This window comes from Suillus clintonianus (assembly GCF_016758775.1).
Source record: "Suillus clintonianus strain FC179 chromosome Unknown DEU56scaffold_32, whole genome shotgun sequence".
NCBI lineage: Eukaryota > Fungi > Basidiomycota > Agaricomycetes > Boletales > Suillaceae > Suillus > Suillus clintonianus.
In genome coordinates, this window is record NW_024539256.1 from 326,672 (window position 1) to 351,103 (window position 24,432).

Below are 24,432 nucleotides of genomic sequence, written 5' to 3' on the forward strand. Positions count from 1 at the left end.
GTGAATGCAGGATGGGAAGGGTGGCCAACACCTTTAAAGTAGTGTTTGACATGCTCCTGAAGGTTGGGGAGCAGGGCGGCCATATCAGAATGGAAGTCAGCATCACCAGATGCCTCAAAAGATAGAAAAGGAAAAAGGTCGAAAGGAGAGGACAGTTGACGACAGGCATATGCATCAGGAAAATGTGTTTTTGCCATAACAGGTATTTGTTGCTACAAGTAGCTGCTAAGAGCTACTGAGACTGCCAAGAGCTACTAAGTGCTATTACCAGATGTCATGAAAATTTTTCACTTCAAGTATATATACTATAGTACTATCAATTACTAATGAAAGTTGTAGTCCTTGTCAAGGGGAGTCTATCCACAGTCTCATGACATCAATAGAGTAAGATCCTAGTGAGTTATTAGCAAAATACTAGAAAGTGATGTGTTCAAGAAAGTTCAGGCACACCAAATATTAGTTGGTTGAAAATTTTCCCACGATCTACCCTAGTCATTCCTTATCATTCAAAATCCTAGTCAGTATTAAGGTAGACGACATTGAAATACAACTAGTGCCGCCATGTAATCACGTGACTGTTCCCACGGCCAAATCTCAGAATTCGAAAATCCAAAATTACTATTTGCCTCGAAAATCACTTTGACAACATCAAAAAAAAAAAATTAAAAAACAATAAGCTTTTTATTTTACCCTACATCCACACTTAAAGTACTAGGAGTATCAAAGGAGTATGGTTATGACTGACTACGCACCAGTAGTGCTTACCTTGATTGTGGCACAGCCTGGTGTTATGTAATATACCATATATGGTTAAAGTGGTATCACGTGACATGGCCAAATCTACGGGACAAATATTTTATTTTCCGCCTATAGCGTCGGAAATGTATTTGGAGATGAAATACAACATATAGAAAAAGTGGAAATAGCTCTCTTAAATTTTAGTTTTGAGAAAATTTGAGACCATCAAGCTATCTAGAGAGGTCTTAGGAACAGATTGGTGCAAAAAGAATGTTTGGAAAGTGGATGAGGAAAGTGCAATAAGTTGTGCAAAATGGTGTCTCAAAATGTAGTTGGATTTTAATGTCGTCTACCTTAAGCAATCATAGTTTTAATAAGCAAAACATGGTCACATGACTTGTGTGCCTAAACTTTCTTGAACACATCACTTTCTAGTATTTTGCTAATAACTCACTAGGATCTTACCCTATGGACGTCATGAGACTATGGATAGACTTCCCTTGACAATGTCTATAACTTTCATTTTGGTTGAAAACTTTCCCACGGTTTACCTTAGTCATTCCTTATTCTTGGCTTAATCAAAAGGACTTGGACATCTCTCTTTCTTATCTTTTGGTTTCATTTTGTTCTCTTCACTGATAACTGTGGGCACTGTGGGAAACAGTGAGCGGGAGGGCGGGAGGCGCTAAAGTAAATAAGTTACTTTCCCGCCCATCAACAGTGAGCAAGCATAGGCCTTTTTTGTGAGTTTTTCTAATGTTTTCTTTCTTTCTTGCACTCATTCACACTCTTCCCTTGGCAATTTCTGATCTTTTTTGTCATTTGGTGAGTCCACTCTTCTTTCCTTTGTTTTTCTCTGACACTCAGGCTCTGCTCCTGCTCCTGCCCCTCCTCTTTTTCACTCTCCTCTCTCTCTCCAGCTCTCTGCACCTGCACCTGTTTTTGCTCTACCTTCTGCTCTTGCTCCTGCTCTCACTCCTACACCTGCTCCTGTTGTGGCTTTTGGTAAGTTTTAGTTTTTTTATCTCTCTCCGGTTCTCTCTCTCTAACCCTCTTTTGCTAGCTATCTCCCTTCCTTCTGCTCCTCCTAGTATTCCTCAAAATTCAAGTTTTTGACTTTTTGGTAAGATCTATTAGATATTGTAGTTAGTATTATATGCCCATGTATTAGTTAGTGTGAATATACTTGAATTTTCGCTTTCTGTTTTGTGTCATAATGCCAACAAATAGCTACTAAGAGCTATAATGCCAAGGTCATTGAAATTTTTTTGACTTGTCCATTATAGCTACTAGGAGCAATTATAGCCATAATGAAAAATATGCTGCTATTATAAGGGCTATAGAAGGGACTTGTCAATAATTGGCATTTATGCTATAACAGCTATTATAGCTCCTAGATACTACTAGGAGCTATTAGGAGCTATAATGGCAAGTACACATTTTCCTGATGTGCGTGCTACACATTTAGAGGGAGATATTCCCTGAATTGGTGTGCTGAATGAACAAAAGTCTTGACGGATCACCTTGATCAGTGTTTTCAGTTGATGGTGCCGCATTCAGCATAAGTGATCGTTTTGTGATGGTATTGAGCTAATGGGTAAGTGAGTGTTCACTGTCGGCCAGCCGCCGGGTGCAAAGTTGGGGTCGGGTCACGTGACCAAGGTAGGCCGAGAACGAGAACACAGTCGTGACTCACACTGCTGAGCAGGTTGACCTCAGAGTTTTGGGCTTTTTCTTGAAGAATGTGATTTTTCTCTTGAATTGCGACTTTTTCCAAGCGTGATTTTTTTCAGTGACTTTTTTCGGAGTGTGACTTTTTTGCAGAGTGAGACTTTTTTTGTTCTGGATGTGACTTTTTTTTGTAAATACTGTACTTTCTATGAAAAAGCATCAATTTTGTTATTGTCCAGTGGGGTCTCTGTCCAAAAGGGACCAAGCTGTCACTCTTGGACACTGTACAGAGCATTGTAGTTTACTGATGTTGCCAGCTTTTTAAGCGTGGGAAACCCGACCATGATTGTGGTTTGAGTTCAAGGGCCATCCCACAGCCTATCTTCTATCTCCGACATAGACTGCGATCATAATACACAAAACTCTGAAAGTCAGTATTTTGGACATCAACTTTCCGTATTCTATGTTTTCATTGTCAGTGTTTTTACTTCCCATAGTGAATGTGAAGGGCAGTATTCGCACTGATCGGGATTTGTTTGAGCACTGCCAGGCTAGTTCAGTAAACCAATCCCATCCCGTAGTTTATTTGCCTTTGGCGACAAAAGGATAGCATCAGGAAAACCACCGGCTGCTTTTTTAGACTTATCTCACTTAATGTCACTTTATTTCTGAGCAACGCAACTTAGAACATTGCTTTTTATGCTTAATAAACTTTCTGAAAAGTCAATTAAGGGCGTGCTCAAGGCTCAAGCTCACAAGTCGCAACCATTAAAAAAGCGGCAACAGTTGTATTAAGTCTAAAAAGTGCTAGCTCTAGGTGACAGTCCAGTTAGTACTATGCTCACTAAATTCCTCAATCGCTCGGTTGTGAGCAATGGTATGTGGGGTGTTCTAGTTACGCTCGCTGAACTCTTCGATCGCTCGGTTGTGGTTCATGGTACGAGGGAGGTCCAGTTACGCTCAATGAACTCTTTGATCGCTTGGTTGTGGTTCGTGGTATGAGGGAGGTCCAGTTACGCTTGATGAACTCTTTGATCGCTCATTTGTGAGCAATGGTATGTGGGGCGGTCCATTTACGCTCGCTGAATTCGTCGATCTCTTGCTTGTGAGATGGTGAGATGGTAGGTGGGATCCCAGTCCAGTCACATTTGAACTAGCTGACTTGTTCGTGTTTCATTGCAGAGGTTCTCAGCGGAGTTTGAATTTGCTCTTACTCTCATCGTGCATGTTGCCTCCCTTCACCCGACAACATGGCCTCTGTTACAGTGGCCCCACTCATTTTCCCATCATCACGCTTCCCTGAACTATTCTTGTTATCTTTGACTGCTTATCAACATGCGCTGCATGAACATTCCAGATACTTCCGTCTATTCCTGTTATCTCTGACTGCTTATCAACATGCGCTGCATGAACATTCCAGATAGTTCTTTGATGTTCTTCCTGACTCCTTTTACTTCCAAAGTCGGCTTGGTCCGTGCCTCTTTTGTTCCCTATAAATACTGCGATAGTTGTACTTGTATTTTTTTAACTTGAATCTACTTGGTTCTCTCTGATACTTGATCATCTTCTGAGGAAGATACTTGATTCCAATCTAGCTCTTATAGAGACTAGCCTATACTCGAACTTCACTTAGAGGGAGAGCCCCTCAAGTGTCTGAACTGAACGTCGTAACACGAAGAACTCCTTTATTGGATTAGTTACGCAAGAACTATCCAAGTCGTAACAGCCTCAAGGACGCCACACGACAATTTATCCCATGAAAATTGTCAAGTGGTTACACTTTTTGGTTGGCTGGGACACCTATCCAGGTCCATTTCCTATCTTCCCACCTCGCTGTGCCCTTCGCTTCTCTATTCGGCAGCAAGCCCACAACCACACCCCAACAATCGACGCTACCCTCCCGCCCATGCGGGCACAATTACCCCCTGCAGAGGATCATCCCACACTCATCAGCACATTCAGTATTTCCCGTGTGGTACACTATCTGGAGGTGGTACTTGAACTGGGTCGACAACAAGAATGTGTGTCCGTCCCCCTATCTTATCCTCGTGTGTTTTCCATGCCCCTTACTGACATTGACATGTTTGTGTAGGTCGTAGCCAAGTGCGGTGAACAGCAGCACCACTCGTTTGCTGTAAGTTGTTACAGATCTTGTTGGTGTCCGCTCACAAAGCCTGCTCTAGGACAAACTTCGAGAAGATAGTCTGGAGCCTTCACAGTATCACGTGCGAGGGTCTTCGCTGTCGTTTTGCGTTTGGTATCACAATCGTGGACACGCAATTGAGACTGGCTAAGCAATTGTGCATTTCGAGGTATGCAAACATATCATGCTGTGTGTCAGGGTGCTAAGTTCCAGGCTATACTGTCCAAATTATGCATAACCATGTCTGGTTAGAAACTACACCATTATGCATGGTTGTCTCTAGTCCTCGAGGCTCGAGCCATTATGCATGATGGATTCCCACAATGCATAATGCCGCCGGTAGGTTTCTCTTAGCTCAGTCACCCTCTTTTGTGATTTTCGTACCTAATACAGCTAATGCTTCCTGCTTCCTGCTTCCTGCTTCCTGCTTCCTTGCTTCGTGCTTCGTGCTTCGTGCTTCGTGCTTCGTGCTTCGTGCTTCTTGCCCGCTTCTCCCGCTCTCCCGCCCTCCATTTCCCTTACCAGCTCCACGCTGGACCTACCACTGCCCTTGTACCGCACTGGACCTACCGCTGCCCTTCTACCGCACTGGACCTACTGTTTCCCTTGTGCCCTTGCTACAATTACATTTTGCTGCCCTCCTCGAACATTAGACACTTGCAGAACACCTGCCACTAGTACCCCTGCACCCACCACAGTCATCTGACTGACCTAGAAAGTTGTAGCGCTCAGCTTTCACCACATAGCTAAATCAACCTTTGGAGTGCTTTTGAGCACTCTCAGAATGTCCTGGCGCATCTTGAGGTAAGTGTGTTGCTACTGTCGTTTGACCCATCCCATCATCCTTTCGTGTCTTCATCATTGTTGCAGCCGCAAATCACGACAACCAAGCTAACCTTATATTTCGCATAAACCTTCTGAAACTTCTGCATTTCTGTCCTGTGCATATCGACGGACTCATCCCCGTCCACGTAAAAAATCAACAAGCAAGGTTCGAAACCAACCCCTCCTTTGGACCGTTTCGCGGGGGGATTGGGTGCAGTCACGCGCTGGAACACTGGCATGTAGTGATGCCTACGCATGACTACCGTTGATCTGACCCATGCGCCGTTAATGATGCCTGCAATGTTGCAAACATTCATGGGCACTGGGATAGCAGAGTCACAGACAATCACGTTTTGCGGGTGGTTGCTTGTCTCTTTCATGGTCATCACATGCCCATTCGACATCACAGACACCGTTCTCATTGGGTAAGCGACACCGCTTGGTAAGTTCGCAGAGGGTGATGATCCTACCCTTTCGCAGATGATCCCGAAGGTTCGAACAGGTTCAGAACTTGGACCGGAACTCTGAGTACGAGGACTAGATTGATGTCACATACATGTATATAGCTAGTTTTCAACAATTTTTAAATATGTTAACGACACACGCGTGAAATATATTGTAGTTGGATTCATCAGAGGCTTTATGTATTAATGTAGCGGTTAAATTTGTTTAAAATCATGAACATCGAAAGTGTCCCGAAGTGGTGGCTGTGACTGGGAGTTTCGTCTATGTATAGTAACTACTAACTTGCCATCTCGTTCAACTCGATGATCAATGTTCAACCAGCTTTATAATGTTCCAAGTCTTTTTCTGTTACATCGACTTCCCAACTTCACATGGATAGACCAAACTTTATGTGATCCTTCAAGGTCAACACAGGTGTCAAAATCAATTCCTTTGCTGCCGCTGCATGCTGTCTCGGTCTGGAAGCCATGAGTCCCATGACCAGTATCTCCGAGTCTGCTAGCAAGTACTATTCAAAGCACCGTCGGTGAGGTCTTATCATCTGCTGTGGCCTAACATTGATAGTGATTTCGATGGATGTCAAACTACTGGCAGCTGGTTGAGTTTGCCTGCCGAACGGAAGGGTGAGCAATTCACCTGATTCAATGTGCGTGCGTTTGGCAACCCCTCTATTCATGTACTTCCTAATCCCTGTGCATTGCGCAGCATTTCGTTTCAACCATAGTCCAGGCCCTATGCAATTGTGTGTGCTGTAGAGCAGCTCAGCGATTAGCGCTCATTCTGACATACCCTGTCTTGGAACAACATTTGCAAGGATGGAAAAGACACAGGCAGCGATGGAAGGGTTGACGTCTAGACTGAGATGCTCGAGGATGGTGCCGATTTTCCGTATTTCTTTCCCACTGTCATGCCTGCTACTGACAACACATGAAAACTGATAACTAGAGGGCAACAGATTACTTCATGTCTCTCCTTTGATCTCCTGCTTGTCTTCTTCCCTTGTCCTGCACTCGTCCATCCTCTGCACTCTCGTCCATCCTCCGCACTCGTCCATCTTCCGCACTCGTCTGAGCCACGTCAGCAGTTGCTGATGTGCACTGGGCGTTTGCGCATGGTGTTCGTGGTGTTGGGAATGGCATGGTGTACGTGGTGTATGTGGTGGCCATTGTCGATGCAACACCTCGAGATTGCAGTCGAACCCGGTTCGAACACGAACCGGACCTCCCAAACACATTCAGATGTGTTTGGTCCAGAGTTCGACTAACAGCTAACCCTGAACCTATCCTACCTGGTAGTAAGAAAACAGCGTGCAGTTCCCACAAGGAGCTCGTCCCCAGCAGTGGTGGTGCCCTAAATAGGATTATCAACATTGTTCACAAGGCTTCTTTTTTCGTCCGTGTTGGTAGCTATATATAATCATTGAATCGGGCACCGAGATCGCGATTTTAGAAGGATGTAGCCAGGAACACAGTAAGAGAAGATCCAACGTGTCATATATGACAGCCGAGGGCATTATGCATTGTGAGAACAACTACTATACATACATGTACAGTCGAGGGGATTATGCATAATGTCAAAGACTACAGGTAGCCATGCATAACGGCCTGTGTCTAATCAGCCATAATTATGCATAACCCGGTCAAGTACAGGTGTAAGTTCTAACAGGCATGGTACATCTAGAACAACGATGGTGTTATCTCGCTCTTTTACGCTCTTCGATCTGTGTCTGCGTCTTCTACTATGAAAGAGCTCAGATGGGACCCCCACTGTCAAGCGGATCCGTGTTGGGGAGGGTTTCCAATACAACTTCACTATCAGGGACGAAGTGTTCACCATGACACGTGAAATTGCAACCTATGGCGCAGACTCTATGGTTGGGCGTGGAACTCGCGTGTACGAAGCTACGGACGCTGAGGGAAAGAAAGTTGCCGTCAAAGATTCATGAAGAGAAGCTGGACGTCAATCATTTCTGCAAACATGCCACCTTTCCCCCCTAGTATGTTTAGCTAGCTTCTGACTTTTCATTGCCACGAGTCTCCTGAGTTTCCCTTATTACATTTCCTACTTGGACGCCCCCTTTTTCAATCAACAGCTTGTGCTTTTTTTGCTTTTTTCAAGTTAAATAAGTGTGAAAAAAGCGAAAATCCAGATATTGCGTGGGCTTAATTAAGTGACTCACACTTTTTCACTCAAATGACTTATCAGTCACTTTTCGCGTAAAAAGTGACAAATAAGCAAGTTGTTGTTTTCCTGATGTAACTTATGAGTACTTAACACTGCAAGATTGATTGCGTGATGATATCACAGCTCAGTCAGTTACATTTCAATCTCACTCAACCATTCGTCTCGTCACATCCGTCTTCGAACATTCTAACGAGACTCCTGTTTAGTATCTTACAGCTCCATGATAACTCTCTGCAGGAACCATTCCTTGGACGTTGAGTCGGATAGGATGATGGGCACCTTCACCTGACCCATCGAAATGTTCGTCTTGTCGCATTTCTGCCTGCGGTATTCTGTGAACGTGCCTTTCTTCACGAGACGGATGGTTGGCTTTCTTGCTCTGCCTTGCCAAAAAGCAACACGAAACTCATTGTTTGCCATGAGGTCTTCAAAAGTTTGCTCTATTGCCATTTTCGCGTCTTCTCCTGTGAATATCAATTAGCGCAGTCGCACGGAAGAGTTCCTAAGCAAATACGAACCAACTTCCCCTCCAATTTCTACCAAGTACCCATAAGTAATAGGGGTGTCTCGTTCGTCGCCCACAATAGTAAAATCTATTATTTGGCCGATCGATCGTTTAGAGGCAGAGACGATCGCATTCGTCAATTGCGACTCAGTACATGCTGTCACTCCGAATGCCATCTCAAGTCCACCACTTCGAAAGCGGGCGAAATTACTTCAGCGTCTACGCATAAAATATTGATAAAATCGCGACTCACTTTCGCCTATGGAGGTAATTGATGACAGGTAATCCATCATCTGGCGCAAAGCCTTTAACGGTGACCACATCGCCAATGCGGTATCTCCACAAGCCACTGCGGGTCGTCAAAACTGGCTCGTAATGCCCTCCACCCACAAGTTCCCACTATGGTAGGGATGAGCGGATAAAGCTGGGAGGCAGCAAACGCTTCTTACAGCAGATAATACACGCTCGAAAGGCTCGTCGGAATGCACGTCCAGAAACTCGATTACCCCGTCTACGGGTAGTACCTTGAAGTCAGTATTAGGGTCGCCGTTGTAATACGGCAGGCCGATAAAGCATTCTGAGCTGCCATAACAAGGAGCCTGCATGGTAACAGAAGGTCCGAGGACGTGAGTAACCTTGTGTCGCTGTCAGCTGGGCAGTAAACCTTCACATTTAACGTGCCTTTGGGACGGATGCAGCAGAAGAACCTCCAGTGATCCCAATGAACATCTTCAAGTCAGGCCATACACGGACAGCCCAGCCCTGGATGCCAGGAGGCCCAATTTCGCGAAGTTCGGCAGCACGAAGAGGGTTTGCAGTAAAATGTTTCTAAGAGAAATCGTGAGTTGAATGGAATATAACAATCAAACGCATATAATACCTCTAAAGATTCTCGCACATGGTCCACGTTTTCCATGTCTGGGATGATCCCTTTCTCAATACAGTCGACAAGGAGGGGCCACTCTTCCTCTACGTACTGCAAAAAGTTGACGAATACACTGGCAAAGAGGAAGCGGATGGTTGCCACCCGACGATCTGACAGTGCAAACAGTGCATTCAGAATAAAGAAAGCGCGATAGCTCTTAACCAAGGATATCGCGAATGGATCCGTTTTTCCCGGAACTGAAAGTTGCCTAGAGATCAGCATGCACGAGGGAAAGCAGAGTGATGGACTTACCCCACAAGTCAATTCTATCCTTATCGTGCTCGACTTCCCAGTTCATTTGCATTCGCTGAAAACCGACGGTCACCGCGCAGACCGGTAACACCTTGGAACTCTGACCATCCTCACACTCTACTGTCAGGACTTGCCACAAACCCAACGAAGATGGTGATAAGGTGCTACCCTCTGAATGGGGAAACGAGAGATAAAGAGGGTGATGCAAAAGGTGCGGAGCGGGCCGATATGTTGGGAATGTCTTTGCGGATTTACCAGATGTCATGCTGGAAACGGCTAAGCAGTAGGGTAATCCTGGGGCGAACATGTTCTTTACGTCGGATTCCTTGCAAGGGGTCGCGAAAAACTTTGCTATGTATGGCCTGTAAGGCTCGTAGTTTGTGGTGGGAACGAATTCTCGGAAGTTCCGTAGGAAATCCATATCGTCCTTTGCATCACTGTGTGTGATGGCTTCGCGGAAATTTTCCAACTCGGGGGCATGCTGAGCAAACTGAGACGCAGAATTCGGCCGTATCATTCCAAGCAGGGCTTGGTCCAGTAGATCCTTGAGCCGCTCAGAGAGTTCAGCGGACAAGGAGTGCAGGAGGTCTGTGTCAGGAGGAGACATTGATGTAATATAGTGTGGTGTTGGATTGCGACATTATATAGTGTGAGTGACTTGTATGACCGATAAGATTGGCCTGCGACACCTAGTGCATGAGAGTGTTTTCAGGACACGCTGCGTACCTCTTAGCACGGCCCGTTCGAGCCCAAAGTTTTGTGTTGTGCTGGCGGCCTGGACTCTCGCGACCGATGATATCAAAAAGTGGTCACTTACCATGTTTTACCTGAGAACCCTGGCAGGTCGTTTCACCAGTACCAAATGTAGATGATATAATGATATCCACTATGCATTTTCTGTAAACGGTGTAAGGACGACTCGGCCATTGATATCGTGTACACCACGTATCGGATTACTCGTCGGCACCGATAAATAAAGGCACCCTCTGCTTATAGAAACAGCGCGCGACGCACTTCCTAGAAAAGAACTCCATTGTGAGCGGCTAAATCATAAAGACTATCTATACAGCACATACGAGCCAAGTTTCTGTCTCACATAGGGCATTACCCCAACGGACAATGAATATTCAAAAAATAGCAGCTAAATTAATTCCCATGGAGGTGTTTGCTGATGACCAAGCGCGTGATCTACGAGGATTCTGCGTGTCACTGCCTTAACTTGAAGACAAATACATTTTGATGCGACATTTGCAAAAGGTGGTTTGCGCGAACATCAATAGGGCCTATGATGGATGACAAGGATAAGACTCACTCATATCTAGGTCGCCCATTGGTTGGTAGACGTGTAAGAAGGAAGACGTTCAAAGATCAACTTGTGCTCATCGAATTGCAATGTGTCCATGGGGATCTGCGAATGTCACGGTATTTACTTGGGGATTGGTACGGAGGGACAACACATTTTAAGCAATAAAACAAAAAGAGACACTGATCACGTACAAATCGCAGATTATATTCTCATAGAAACGCAGTATTGATGGGATTTTAACTCCATGAGCAAACCTGCAATCGATCATGACCCAGCACTGAACATGCTGCCACATGTACAGGCTGCCACGCGATTTTATTCGTCGCGAGACTCGGACGTCTGGATGAATTGAGCGTCAGCCAGCTTGTCACAAGAGTGCCCCCAGTGTGTTCCTCCTGCAAGTGGGTTGAGAGCTTTGGCAGCCAGATATTTCTCTGTTTCACTTTAGTCGTGCCAGTTCCTGCATCAGAGTTGGCCAAGAGCTTAGCGTGGGTCACCAAGCACAAACTCATCTGCACATAGAAGACAGTCTGAAGAGCGCCATCATAAATATCGATCGGGCTCCCATGGAAGATGCACAGATGAGACCTAGTATAGAACAGTGTTCAGATGCAGGCGTACCAATTTGGAGGGAGTGAGCTAGCACATCACTAGTCTCCTCGAAAGACAGTCGTTCCTTCTTTATTAGTAGCACTGTGACGTTGCAGAACTTCACCTTGCGGAACGTAGGAGTCTGGACTCTGGAGACGAACTCGGAGTTGGATTTAACCGCAATGTCGTACAAACATGGACAAGCAACGCGGTCAGGAACTATTTTTATTCGTCAGTACTATCGTTGGGCCAGAGTTGCAAAATCTGAGGACCTCATTTTCATATCTCATTGTTTACTACACATTAAGATAAGAAAATTATGTTGAACTGTAGCTACATGTGCCATGAGGGAGCTCCAGTTAACAGAAGAACAAAATGAGTTCAAATGACGCTGCCAGAAGGCTGCCGACTCAAAATTAGTGATGTGCATGGCCCGGCTTCAAGCCGTGGGCCGAGCCAAGCCGGGCCAAATTAGGCCGGGCCAAGCCAGGCCAAACTGACGGCCTGACCAGGGCTTTGGCCCGGCTTGGAATTCTGAAAAGCCAAAGCCGACGGCCTGAGCCGCGGCTCCTAGCCTCTACCATCGACAACGACAATGAACATTTTGACACCAAATTTTGGTATATAATTTAGTTCGTAATAAGTTATAACACATGCTGAACTTCGAAACAAACAAACGAGGACCAACACACACAACTTACAAGTCGGTCTGTGCTTCAACCAATTCAGCTCTTGTGATCCGCGTGGTCAATACAACTCAACGTCACATTACAATTACTAATTACTGCTTGCGCCAGTCTTACCTTGATAGTTTTTTCAACGTTGGCGCGCAAATTCGGAATGGTCTGCTTGGCTAGGTCGAACAGACTCGTGCCAAATTGAATCAAGTTGAACAACCCCAGCGGGGCCCGTGTACCAGCCGTCGCACACATCCAGCCTCGAATCTTCCAAAACCCTGCAACCTTTGATCTTGAGAGTGCGACTTTTGCTTCTCAGGCTTGTAATTCACACTTTTGCTTACAATAGACGGGCGTTGGCAGGTCTTCACTGATCAATCAGGCATTCGGAGTGGACAAAGCGGTAGGCTGCTCATCATCTTAACACTGCTTTGAAATACCCCGTGCAGGCGGGCGTTTATTGGAGACTGGCACAGAGGCATTCCTTACATTGAAGCGCGACGGAAAACTCGGAAATAGTTCGTTTGTTATCGCTCCATGCAGGTGACCACTAACCCTGGTCCAAAGTTCCCGTCGTCGTAGTTTTCACAAAATATGATATGCTCATCGATCTTGTGGATCGTACTCTGGACAGCTCCTCTCTCACGCAGCGAAAGAAACACATGAGGAAACACGAGCCCATCTGAATCCGTCCGTCAGCATTTGGCGCCCGAAGTGTGAATCGTCGTGATTTGCATTCTGAGGCGCGCACTGGCAGGTGAGTCTTGTCAGAATCGCAAATTCCCTACTCGAGCCGCGGCTCAGGCCAGAGCCAGGCCAAAGCCAGCCATCATTTGCGGCTTTGGCCCGGCTTGGATTTTTTGCAGGCCAGAGCCGTCTGAAGCCAGGCCAAAGCCGTGGCTTTTGGGCCAAGCCGGGCCGGAACATCACTACTCAAAATATTAGAAACAGTAGAGAGTTGCAAAACTTCCCATCATGGGGTGTGTTGGCGCAGGCGTCACACTCTGTCACAACGGCACGTTCAAGCTCCGATAAACTGACACTCAGCATTTGAAATCCTCGGTGGGGTTGGACTATCAAGATTGGTACTCCGCTCACAATTGTCACGCTTGAGCATTCTATGACTGGCGTGATTGCATCGTTGATAACACCAGCAACTCTGCTCTACTCTCACAATAAAAATGCGCAGGAGGTGAGGATTGGTATGGAGGACCTCTGGAAAAATTTAAACCTTGTTTTTCTGGGATCTACCCTTTTCCCTGATTGTTCTACATGAAAACTAGTGACTTTAGGCGATAAATCTGATGCCGAGGGTGTTCATCATGTTTTCATTTTGTTAAAAAAAATATAGTCCTATAGATCAATGGCATAAGGTCCTATGACCAAGAGTAGAAGGTTTAGAATGTGTTATGGTGTGTGCTATGAGGTGTTTTGCAACTCTCTACCATTTTGCAACTCTGGCCCAATGATAGTAATACACGCGGAAGAAAATGGCCAGTACAAACTTTGAATCAGTCCACGAATGACATGAATACTGTAATTCGTGGCATTCTGAATCAATACATGCCTATAAAACGACACACTTGACTTCATTATTGCATATCTGCTTCTGATATCTATCGCGACGGGTAGCTGGAAGACAGATAGTATGTCCGTACGGCTGATGCGACAAGTAGTGAAGCACCTATCATTGTTCTCTCATCGTGAAAAACTCCAGAGTTTTTGACACCACTAGTTTTTGACATGTTTTTAACGTGTTCATGACGTGTCGAAAACTCGAGGGCGTTTTGAGGGTGTCAAAAACTGTCAAAAACTCTAAATATACCATAGCGTTAATAGAACATTGTTGAGCGTCGGAGTTGACTATACAGAGACAAGAGAAGAGCCGAATAGTCTCTAGAACAACGGTCCTGCTACCTCTCCTGGACCATGGACTTCTTTGAGACAGTTATCAGCAATGATACCTCATTAGCGAGGCTCGAAACTGCATTATGCCATCTCCCAGACAATACACCCCTAGGAAACCAAAAATACAACTTCGAACACTTCTCTCCAGATCCTGAAAAGATTGAATTATACGGGACCTCGGAGGCAGCACTCAACCATGAGCTTGAAGTGACCTTTGCACCAAAAGGACAAAGAGACAACTCCGCACCTTGCCCATTTGAGTTTGCAGAACGCGGGCCTGGTCTCATTGCAGTGGTCAAAGTGTTACGGGCTGCGCTGCAAGTGTGTCCTGACTCTGCGATACTGCAAAAATGGATGAAAGATCTATCGAAAGCTGCAGAGTACCATTATAACTTATAAGGCTGCATACAAAGAGGTGAACTTAACAGCTGAATGCACGATCAATAGTCTGAATGACTTACACCACATTTCATAAGATCCCCGCTCAAACAGTCATCGAAGTTGAACCCAAAGCGAGTGATGACATAGAGGCCTTAACGATCAATCATGGTGATTATGTAGACGTTCCAGAACCAATTCCGAAAGGGAAAGGGGGACGTCCAGGTGATCCTCGACTCATACGCCCAGCAATTCGCTGCCACAAGAAGGACGACCCCAAGAAAGTCATCGTGTTTTGCTGTGTAGGAACAGCCAAGGGGTGCACAGCAGCCTGGAAATGCAAGACTTGCATCAAAAAATGCATTGGTGTTCGTCGGTAGTGAAGATGCTCATTTAGACAGTCCTGAGCTCCTGGACCTTCTCTCCGACAAGCCGATCGAGACGGAGGCTCAAGATCAGTCACAAACACCTGGGCCATCTTCACAAACAGCTGGTGGTGGTCCCGTAGCCTGGAAGTTCAATTTTTCTCAAATTCTGTAGCACAAAAATTACAATATGGCCGGTGTCAATAACTTGTCAAAAACTAGTTAAAAACACGCGTCAATAACTGGCCTGGGGATGCCCAATGTTATAAACATGTCCAAAACTCGGCGTGGAGTTTTTCACGGAACACTAATTCTGCGTATCTGTGAAATGCGTCTATTTTGGTCGTTCTCCATATTTATAGATTTGAGGATCGTGCAGCGATTCATCTATTTTTAAATGCGAAGATGCGGTGTGCAGTACTGTAGAGATACGACACTAGGTTCGTCACGGGTCACAGCCATCAACGAATCGAACCTATTTGGTGTGACTGTCACACCAATTTTTTGGGGGCCAAAGCTAATTTGTGACACGTGGTAAACACATACAGAAAAACATATGAAAAACATACAAAAAACATATAAAAAACAACAATGCCTAGCTAGATTCTACCTATTACTTCTCAACTTTACAATAAGATATGAATCACACAAGAAGCCTTGACAAGTACATTGGTACAATTGTGGTACAAGGTGCAGCAATCACAATTTGCGAACCTATTTTTTATGTGGTCACAGGTCACAGGGTAATTCGAAGCTGTGACACTAAGTGTGACTTTGTCACTAGCTGCACGTGACGAAGCGAGTGTCGTATCTCTACAGTACTAGTACTCTAGACAATAGTATACAATGAGATTTGTGGCAAACTATGTGCAGAAAAGAAGCTCCTGGGGTGTCTGTGAGTGTCTGTACAGGGATTGACAGGGAATGGTGTTGCTGTGCTGAGCTGGCTAGAAGGGACCAAGTTGTCCATCTGTCACGCTGTACAGCTCTGTACAGACCGTTGTAGTTTACTGATGTACGTCTGCTTCGTACTATCTCTACAATGTAGCTATAGGCCAATGAGGACGCGCTTGAGTTTTGATTGTGCGATGTAAGTGAAATGCTGTGAATCGACGCATGGAAGACCAGAGAGCGCTTCGCACGCAGGTCTCTATATTGCTCAGAACTGTCAAGTTTTGTAGTACTTGCACTCTGCACAATCCTACCCTGGTTTGTTTGTGTTCCTGTTCGCAATGTTCAATGGGCTGTTACTTCACAATGTTCGCCGCTAGGAACATTGTCGATTATGCAACAAGTACGAAGGGAACAGAGACGGAGAAGATTTCACGAAGCTCTGGTGCGTGAGAGGCTTGAAATTTTGGATGATTGTTCCTTCGGAATCTGTTGAAATACACATTACCGACGACTTCACGAGGATGTCCCTTTCTTGACACAAAGCCACTCTTCCTCTACGTACTGCAAAAGTCGACGAATACATTGGCAAACAGGAAGCGGATAATTGTCATCCGACGGTCTGCCAATGCAAATAGCGCTTTCAGAACAAAGAAAGCGCGATAGCTTTTAGCCAAGGAAATCGTGAATGGATCCATTTTCACCGGAACTCGAGGTTGCCTACAGATCAGCACGCACAAGGGAAAGCAGGGCGATGGGATTTCCTAAAACTCAAAGAAGATGGTGATAAGGTAGTACCCTCTGGATGGGGAAGCGAGAAATATAGAGGGTGATGCAAAAGGTGCGGGGCAAGTTGATAAATTGGGAATGTCTTTGGTGCTTTTCCAGTTGTCGTGTTGGAAACAGCTAAAAGTAGGGCAATCCTGGAGCGAACATGTTCTTCACGTCAGCCTCTTTACAAGGGGTCGCAAAAAAATTGCCAGGATTGGCCTGTAAGGCTCGTAGTTTGTGGTTAGAATGGACTTTCGGAAGTTGCGCAGGAATTCTATATCATCCTTCCAGTTGCTCAGCGCCATAGCCTTGCGGAAGATTGCCAACTCGGGGGCATGCTGAGCAAACTGAGATACAGAATTTGGCCGTATAATCCCGAGCCCGGCTTGGTCCAGGAGATCCTTGAGCCGCTCAGAGAGTTCAGCGGACAGGTGGTGCACGGGATACGTATCAGGACGAGACATTCGTGTGATGTAGTGAGCAGCGTTCATCGTATAGCCTGAAGGAAATGAACCGAATGGAAAGGGAAGACGGCGCGACGCGTTCCAAACAGATTTGAGATATAATAGCCACTTGCGAATGACGTAGCTCAAAACGTAAGAGCTCGGTATGTGTGGTACCTGCAAGTTTGTTTTTTATGCTGGCATAAACTGTCAGAATGTGGTCACTATGTGCTTACCTGAGAACGTTCCTTGCATCCCACTTCGCCAGCGATATGATATAATGATATCTCCTATCTCTATTCATTTTCTGTAAAAAAAACACAAGAACGAATCACTGGCAGCTGCAGCGAGCTGGCAATGAATACCCGCCATATCATGTAGACGCAAAGACAAATTGGATCACTTATCGCGGGACAAAAGTCGAAATACGATGGCTTTTGCGAGGCCGTTAGCTGAAACTCACATGGAAAATGAGCCCACAGAAAGAACTTGGAAGAGTACTTAGGTCGCTGGCGTACCAATGCCAATATATTTGGAGGCAAGTTGTGGAGTCTGGAAGAACTTGAAGTTATAAAATGAACTCAGCGCAGATACGCAAACTGCCGCGGACATAGAAACACGCATTGTAACAGCCTGTAACAGCCTTCTGACATTGCTGAGCGACGAGACCTGCAACGCCCTTTGAAACTAGCAGACCTTGAAATGAAGGAACGACTGTCTTCAAGGTCTCAGTCAGCTACGGAAAACCAGCGCAGATGGGGCAAGACACACCTTTTCGCTGCAGACAAGAATAACCATCGTACGCACGGTAAAACATCGATATCAAGATATGATTGTATGGTATCACAAGGAAAATACTACTACGGTACTACTAACTGTACAATGGGTGCAAATGTGGAAAATGTATGTGTATGTGTATATATTATATAGACTAGACTACGGAAGCCAGGATGCAAAACACAATAGTACTTTGCGGATCCAGGAACTTCGAGGCCAGACGACGACAGCGAAACGATCAGAGCAAGCCGGCAGTGCAAGTTGGTGCATATTTTTTTAAAAGCTAATGTGTTAGCGAGGCAGCGAGGAAAAGGTATCAGACGTCATATTGCTCTTGCCGGAACAGATGGCGCACAATGAATGACTTTGAAGAGAACTTGAAGTCAGGCTCACTCATTGTATAGGGATAATTTCTGACTCCTGTTCAGGCTCGAGCGGTGGCCCCATGTGTATGCGAAGAATGAGAACGCCATCCTCTAAAGTGACGGAGACGTCTTCCTTCTGAAAAGAAAATGCACGCTTGAGACGCAAGATCATATGCGATTTCAGTCTACTCGCCTTGGTATCATGACGAACGGGAAGTACCCTGCGAAACTTGCCATACTTGCGTTCTTTGAGTGCTATTATGCCATCTGCAAGTGGTTGTCGGGTTTCTCCTGTGATTGATACTTGTTTCAAACCGTTCTGGCACGATGACAACTCTATCTTCAGGTCGCTCTTCTTCACTCCTGGAAGTTCAAACATCGCTGTTGTCACTCGACTCTCGCTGCAAAAGAAGTAATCGGCTCTGGGTATAAAAGTCGCACTGGATGATATGGGTGGGATGACATGGGATGGGCTGATGATGGCGGTCCTACGACAAGAGTATGAATACATCCCTCGAATGGATGTCAATGCACGATCACTCACTTGTGTAATGAAGCAGAAGTGGTTGTTTGGGCTGCAGGTACTAGCATCGACGGACCTGGTGTGTAACTGCTAGTTGACTGTCTCACATGTGGATTTGATTCATTCTCTCGTCTTGGGTTCGCACTCTGGGGGCGACGATATGGATGTCCCATGTTATGTGCGGGCGATACTTTCGCTCGCACAGGTCCCACTGAATGCACACCACTAGCAGACGGCGGGCCAGAAGGCGGGCTAGTGCTAGCTGCCATATGACTTGTTGTATCAACGTGTATATGAGGTCTCATATCTTGGGACACGACATTTTGTCTTCTTGAAGAAGACCCTGGCGCTGATGACATATGATGCAGGTGCTGTGGGACTTCACTTCGACGTTGACTTGGAACAGTGGGCATGTGCTCTTGAAGCTCAATCACAGGCGGCGACGGGGCAAATACACTTTGAGGTTGATGCTGTGGATTCAAAGCGCGTTGAACAGGCTGATGATGATCAAGTTGCTCTGGAATGTTGTTGTTGAGCTCTGTCGTCTCCCATGAATAGGGTGTTGGGGGCGTTGGGGGCATTGACATATTTCCTTGAGTGTATGGGTACTGGTAAGACATTGAAAAAAAGGGGCGATGCTAGGCGGTTACCTCCCCCCGACGCGTTTTTATACCGCGCCAACGCGTGACTCAAATGCTTCCGTGGATCCGAATTGTTTATCGCGTCGGGAGGACCTCGGACCAAGGTTTACATAATGACCGTCGCCCATTGTAATGGAAGGCCTCTGCTGCCCACATCATTTGGATAGCTGAGTCGCCCAACCTACGACAATTTAGATACGAAGAGGTTCTATGAGTGAGTAGTCGAGGTCTGCTGAATATACCTTTGAGTTCGTAAATGCTGCTCATCTCCGCTGGTAAGCGGGGTCCTAGCACGGGGGGCGCCGAAAAGCGCTGTGTTTCCATATTAGGGTTGTACATTGTTCGACTCATACGGGTAGGCTGTGACAGGGACAACGGCTGCTGAGCATTATATCATACATGTACATCAGTTTTCCAGAAGCAGAGACAGCAAAAAGTTCATAAAGCGACGTAGGGTGGCGTACAAAAATCAGAAAACGAAGCTACGAACTTTCATCTGGACTCTGTTATGCCCTCCACCGCCGTAGGTACGTCCGATGATGTCGCTGAAACGCTTTGGCTTTCACGGCGAGAGCGGGGAATCAATGTTCCTGTCTCCGCGACGCGTGCGCCCCTCTCAACACTCTCGTGCCTGCTCCGACTCCGATTAAGACCCACCGGGTCCGCGAAGCGGCGCTCAATGCTTCCTCGTGCGTTCGAACTGCGCCTGCTTAGAGGTACCACAGGAGACAATGAGTGGTCGCGATGCGGTATGAATGACACCACAGGCGACCCATACGAAGAAGACAGAGACGGTGGCGGCACCGAGGGATAGGACAACATATGAGGAATAGTGAACGTTGATGGGGGATTTGACGTCAATGAAGCAGATGATGGTGGCGTCGTCATATGCGTCCCATTGCTAACAAAACTTGCAGGATTTGTTCCGACAATAGGCGAGAATGGGAATGGTGACTCTGTCGAGGAAGGAGAATGCGACAATGGTGTATTACTTTCTGACATATTATTCGTCGGGCGCCGTATCGAGGAGGAAGGTCGGGGGATAGGGACACCATGGATTGCTTGCGAAGGCTGCATCACAGACGTACTAGGCGATGATTGATTGGACATAGATCGTCGATGCGTCGGTTGCGAATACGGGTCTGCCGAGGACAAGCCAACAAGGTTGTCGACTGATAGACCGAGCTTTAATATGAAAGGGCATGGTTAAAGACAAACAAGCCAGTTCAGAAGCCGGTGCTCACCCGTCTCCTATGTTCAAGGAGCTCTTCGCGATACACTTCATTCAACCGTGATACCCGCACATAGTCTCTTTCCGTATCAACCAGGCGGTTGCGCAGTTGCTCGTTTTCCCGTCTCATGGCTTCCAGCATGACTTCTGCACTTGGGATCATAGGGTCTCGATCAGCCAGAAACGTCGGAACTCCCACCCTGTTGTCTGGAGAAGTGGTGATCCCGTTCGTCCCAGATTGCTGTTGCTGCTGCTGTTGCGCAAGCCGCAGCGCAGACAACTCACGACTAAGCCTGTTCACATGAGATTCCGACTCTGCCTCGAGCGCATTTTCGAGTTGAATCTTCTCTTCACGAAGCTGTACACGAGGTGGAATAAGCCACCTTCAAAGAAAATATTGTTCTCCTGCATACCTGCTCCAGTTTGCGAGACAAGACATTGATGATCCGCTCTTCCTCTGCTTCGTAGGCATTGATTAGATCCTCTTCTCGCTTCAGGCTGTTGTTTGAGCTGGTGTTGGACAGTCGTCGGATAGGAGAGTCCGCCATGATATCGAGCTCACTATACATCGGATACCTAACCACTGACCGTCTCTGATGAAACGACTTTTCAAATATGGTGAGATGGTGGATGTTGACTAAGGAAATGGAAAGAAACGGTTGTGGATTGACAGCCAAAGGAGAAATGTATCCCCCGGATGCTTAGAAAGGCAATCATGATTCATGAACCTGGTGGAACGCTTTTCGCCTTCACATCATTAATCTCAAGCGAAGAAAAGTATTCACATGAACCATGTAGGTATCAGAAAGTACGGACAAAGAACAAGAAGACTAGTGATTAAAAGTCATATCCCTCCACCTTAAACGTCTTCCCATACTGAAGGTAACTATCCATGATTTTCAGGATCGGGTCGGGTAAACCCATGCTCAGAAGTGTAAACGAGATCTTGGCGTGGCCATGAATCTGGCCAAGCTTGAAGAAGCACCGCGCAATCAACGTTGGGTACTGTAGGCGAGGTAAGAGATTTCCCTAGGTATAAGAGACAGCACTCACAGTCATCTCCGTGTAATCAGCATATTGGTATGCCGCTACTCGTATCGCAGCTTGGATGGTCCGTGTGATGTCACCTTCCTCGGCGTACATCTCTAGTAACCTCGCCCATGGCTTTTGGGAGTAACGTGAAGTATCGAGGCATCGCTGATAAGCCTCTTTAGCCTCCTCTTTGTGGTGTAAGCGGATGCCTAGGTCTCCGAGGATCTCCCATTCGAGGCCAGTTTTACGATAAGCGACGTGCTGTGTCTTGAAATGTGCGACTTCTGCTCGGAAGATAGTCCACACCCGCAAATCCTGGGAAGACCCATTATATTCAAAGAACGACCTGCCAGATGTGGAGTGGTTCTTACCTCGTAGAGCACCATAAACAAATTATCTAGCCACCGCTCACATAGGCGCTTATTTGTGAATGAGAAGGGCTCCTGATTAGAGCTCGACGGCTGCGATGGCTCAGGCTCCTCCCCGGCAGCGGCTTGCACTGGCTTCTCGAGTGTCATACTTTGCATGCTTGGCGAGTCTTTCGCCTCGTCCTGTTCTGCAATGCCACTACGAGTAGATTCTGCAATTTTGCGTTCTGTGTCATGTTCTGAGGATACACGGATGATCGGGATCGCCGAAACGTTGAGCCCGTTCTCAAGTTCAGGTTTGCTCTCTGATTCCGACAGGGGGCTGGACACCCCTCGTGTAGACGCGTCATCGTCTGCGAGCATTGCGCTCCCCTCGGTAACAGAGCCATCCTCGTGGATCACTGCGACATTTTTGCTCACATCTCGTGCACCGTTGCTGGTCACCACTTTTTGGATGTCTGCCTGGGCCTTCTGCATCCGGTACTCTTCCTCCATCACAAACACTACACTTCGCGTCTTCAGCAACTCGTCCCAGCCTATATCAGAGACAAGACGTGTAAGCAAGGAATAAGCCCTCGCCCACGTTCCACGAAGGCCAGGCGCAGGAAGGCGAAGGAGGGCTGGATCGGCCTGAAGAAACATGAGATGCGGATAGCGATATAATAATCTCACGAACCACATCATCTTCACTTTTCGTTTTTTCGGGGAGGATGTCGCCGATCTGGCGCTTGAAGGGTAAGTGAACCTTTGCAGGTACAAGAGCTCGGTGAGCATCACGTCCATTGAAAGTGAACATCGGACATGAGTTTAGCGTTAAAAGCGCCTGTGGTGGCGGTCAGTAATCTCGACTGCACTTAAGAAAGCTACATACCGATTCGTAGTCTTTTGTGTCAATGTATAGCTCGGTGAGCTTCTCCCAAGTGACAAATTCGCTCGGTGCACAGTTAACAGCCTCTCTCGCGAGTTTCAATGCCCAGTCTGACCTGCCCTTGGACCGAAGGAAATCACTTTGTACGTGAAGAAGGGTGTACGAATGTGGAGTATGCTTCATTGCAGCAGACATGATCTGAACTGCCTTTACTTCCTCGTCTTGTCATAAAAATGTCAGACGGGACGGTGTCTTGGAGAGAGGAAGAAATCAGCGCACTCATTCCAATGTAACTTCTTGCCAGGAGCGAGGCAATCTCCGGTTCTCGTGCAGACAGCTTCTCGAACAAGTTAGCTGCTGGCTGACAGCGCCCGCTGTCACCGAAGTACTTCATTACACCCGCAGTCAAGTGGTTAGAAACCACAGTAGCAACCTGTATCTCGGGATCCGACCCAACCTGCCATCCTACGCTGCGATTAGCTTCTTAGACAAACAAGGCCGAATGATGACGCGCTTACCCTGCATAAACAAGGCCTCTGCCGCCTGCAAAAATCGGAGTTCGCCTTCAATTGTAGTGATAGGGTCGAGCTTGCGGTAAGCTTCCAACCAATAAGTCGGGTCGTCGGAGTAGAGGATAGCCCGAAGCAGTGCAGAGAGGTATGTTTCTTGCCATATATCTGGGGTCGCTTCATGTCTAGAACCCATAATCACAATCAATAACTCGACACAAGCCATAAGGGAGTACGCACCGGTCGCCACGAAGATCTACGACATAGGCAACGACACCTCCTGGGATCTTCACATCTACGCGGATATCAACGCGAGAGAACGCGTTGTAGCAGCTTTAACCAAACATTCAGCATATATGGAGCTATTCAGGAAGCGGATACAAACCAATAGCAGCCATTTCTAACTTTCCATGCTGTACTCTTCGAAAACCAGGCAGAGTTGTCCTCGATGGAATATGTGAGAGAATTTATATACGCGGCGAGTGACGCTGACGAGGATGCATCCACTCCTGACACAAAATGATACGAGCCAATCTAAACCAACGATTAATATTTGCGCTACAAATTCCAGATGCCAGAACTCACATCGCGTTGTCCGGTGCGTCCAGTACTCTTCACAATATGGCAGAGGTCTGGGGGGCCAAGTTCGCGAAATGTTGCTATGATACATCGTCAATGTTTCAATAAGCAAGGCCGAAATGTGCTTGACTGACCAAGGCTTTCGGTTCTTGCTGTTAAGGCTTCTCCGAGTTCAACCTGAAACACAGTAAGCCTAACATTGGTCCGCAGTCGTGAGAACTATGCCAACCTCGAACAGTTCTGGGACGTCTTTGAAGGACGCAGTTGCGTCCGCCATGATGATTGACGTCTACTCAAAGTAAGTTATGTTGTAAATCGGCGTGCCTGCCACCTACGCACTATCAAGGATGTTGTTGAAGACGCGCCATATTTGTTCCTAAAGCTGTTGCCAAACAACGCCTGTGGCTGTGCCACGCAGTGACTTACGTTGAAACTTTCATCTTACTTGCAAGTCATATTAGATGTGGATGGGCAGACTTTCTTCTATTCAGGTCTGACTAC

General features: G+C 46.6%; 5 protein-coding genes across 5 annotated transcripts; 1 reads left to right on the top strand and 4 right to left on the bottom strand.

Annotated features, from left to right (window-relative positions):
• Positions 1–8,236: 8,236 nt before the first annotated feature.
• DEU56DRAFT_901267 (GH3 auxin-responsive promoter) lies at positions 8,237–10,315 on the bottom strand (the record flags this gene model as incomplete). The annotated part of the gene is made up of 7 exons (XM_041356540.1): positions 8,237–8,490; positions 8,545–8,720; positions 8,785–8,930; positions 8,981–9,166; positions 9,213–9,359; positions 9,412–9,653; positions 9,709–10,315. The coding sequence occupies 7 exons, from the start codon at positions 10,313–10,315 to the stop codon at positions 8,237–8,239; spliced, it is 1,758 nt and encodes a 585-aa protein (XP_041208870.1).
• Positions 10,316–14,071: 3,756 nt separating this feature from the next.
• DEU56DRAFT_886890 (uncharacterized protein) lies at positions 14,072–15,055 on the top strand. Its single transcript, XM_041356208.1, has 2 exons — positions 14,072–14,845; positions 14,934–15,055. The coding sequence occupies exon 1, from the start codon at positions 14,212–14,214 to the stop codon at positions 14,587–14,589; it is 378 nt and encodes a 125-aa protein (XP_041208871.1). The 5' UTR covers positions 14,072–14,211; the 3' UTR covers positions 14,590–14,845; positions 14,934–15,055.
• Positions 15,056–16,381: 1,326 nt separating this feature from the next.
• On the bottom strand, positions 16,382–17,836 carry DEU56DRAFT_755844 (uncharacterized protein; the record flags this gene model as incomplete). Its single annotated transcript, XM_041349956.1, has 7 exons — positions 16,382–16,446; positions 16,563–16,747; positions 16,848–17,215; positions 17,275–17,297; positions 17,557–17,590; positions 17,649–17,774; positions 17,810–17,836. The coding sequence occupies 7 exons, from the start codon at positions 17,834–17,836 to the stop codon at positions 16,382–16,384; spliced, it is 828 nt and encodes a 275-aa protein (XP_041208872.1).
• A 40-nt stretch (positions 17,837–17,876) lies between these two features.
• Positions 17,877–21,299, bottom strand: DEU56DRAFT_886893 (uncharacterized protein). The gene is made up of 5 exons (XM_041356209.1): positions 20,989–21,299; positions 20,589–20,933; positions 19,864–20,529; positions 18,803–19,341; positions 17,877–18,764 (listed from the first exon to the last, which is right to left on the bottom strand). The coding sequence occupies exons 1-5, from the start codon at positions 21,142–21,144 to the stop codon at positions 18,209–18,211; spliced, it is 2,262 nt and encodes a 753-aa protein (XP_041208873.1). The 5' UTR covers positions 21,145–21,299; the 3' UTR covers positions 17,877–18,208.
• On the bottom strand, positions 21,300–24,220 carry DEU56DRAFT_802334 (Chs5p-Arf1p-binding proteins-domain-containing protein). The gene is made up of 12 exons (XM_041353184.1): positions 24,161–24,220; positions 24,066–24,108; positions 23,938–24,011; positions 23,738–23,886; positions 23,593–23,685; positions 23,362–23,537; positions 23,123–23,308; positions 22,847–23,064; positions 22,652–22,798; positions 21,979–22,605; positions 21,629–21,922; positions 21,300–21,580 (listed from the first exon to the last, which is right to left on the bottom strand). The coding sequence occupies exons 1-12, from the start codon at positions 24,206–24,208 to the stop codon at positions 21,413–21,415; spliced, it is 2,223 nt and encodes a 740-aa protein (XP_041208874.1). The 5' UTR covers positions 24,209–24,220; the 3' UTR covers positions 21,300–21,412.
• Between the last annotated feature and the right edge of the window lie 212 nt (positions 24,221–24,432).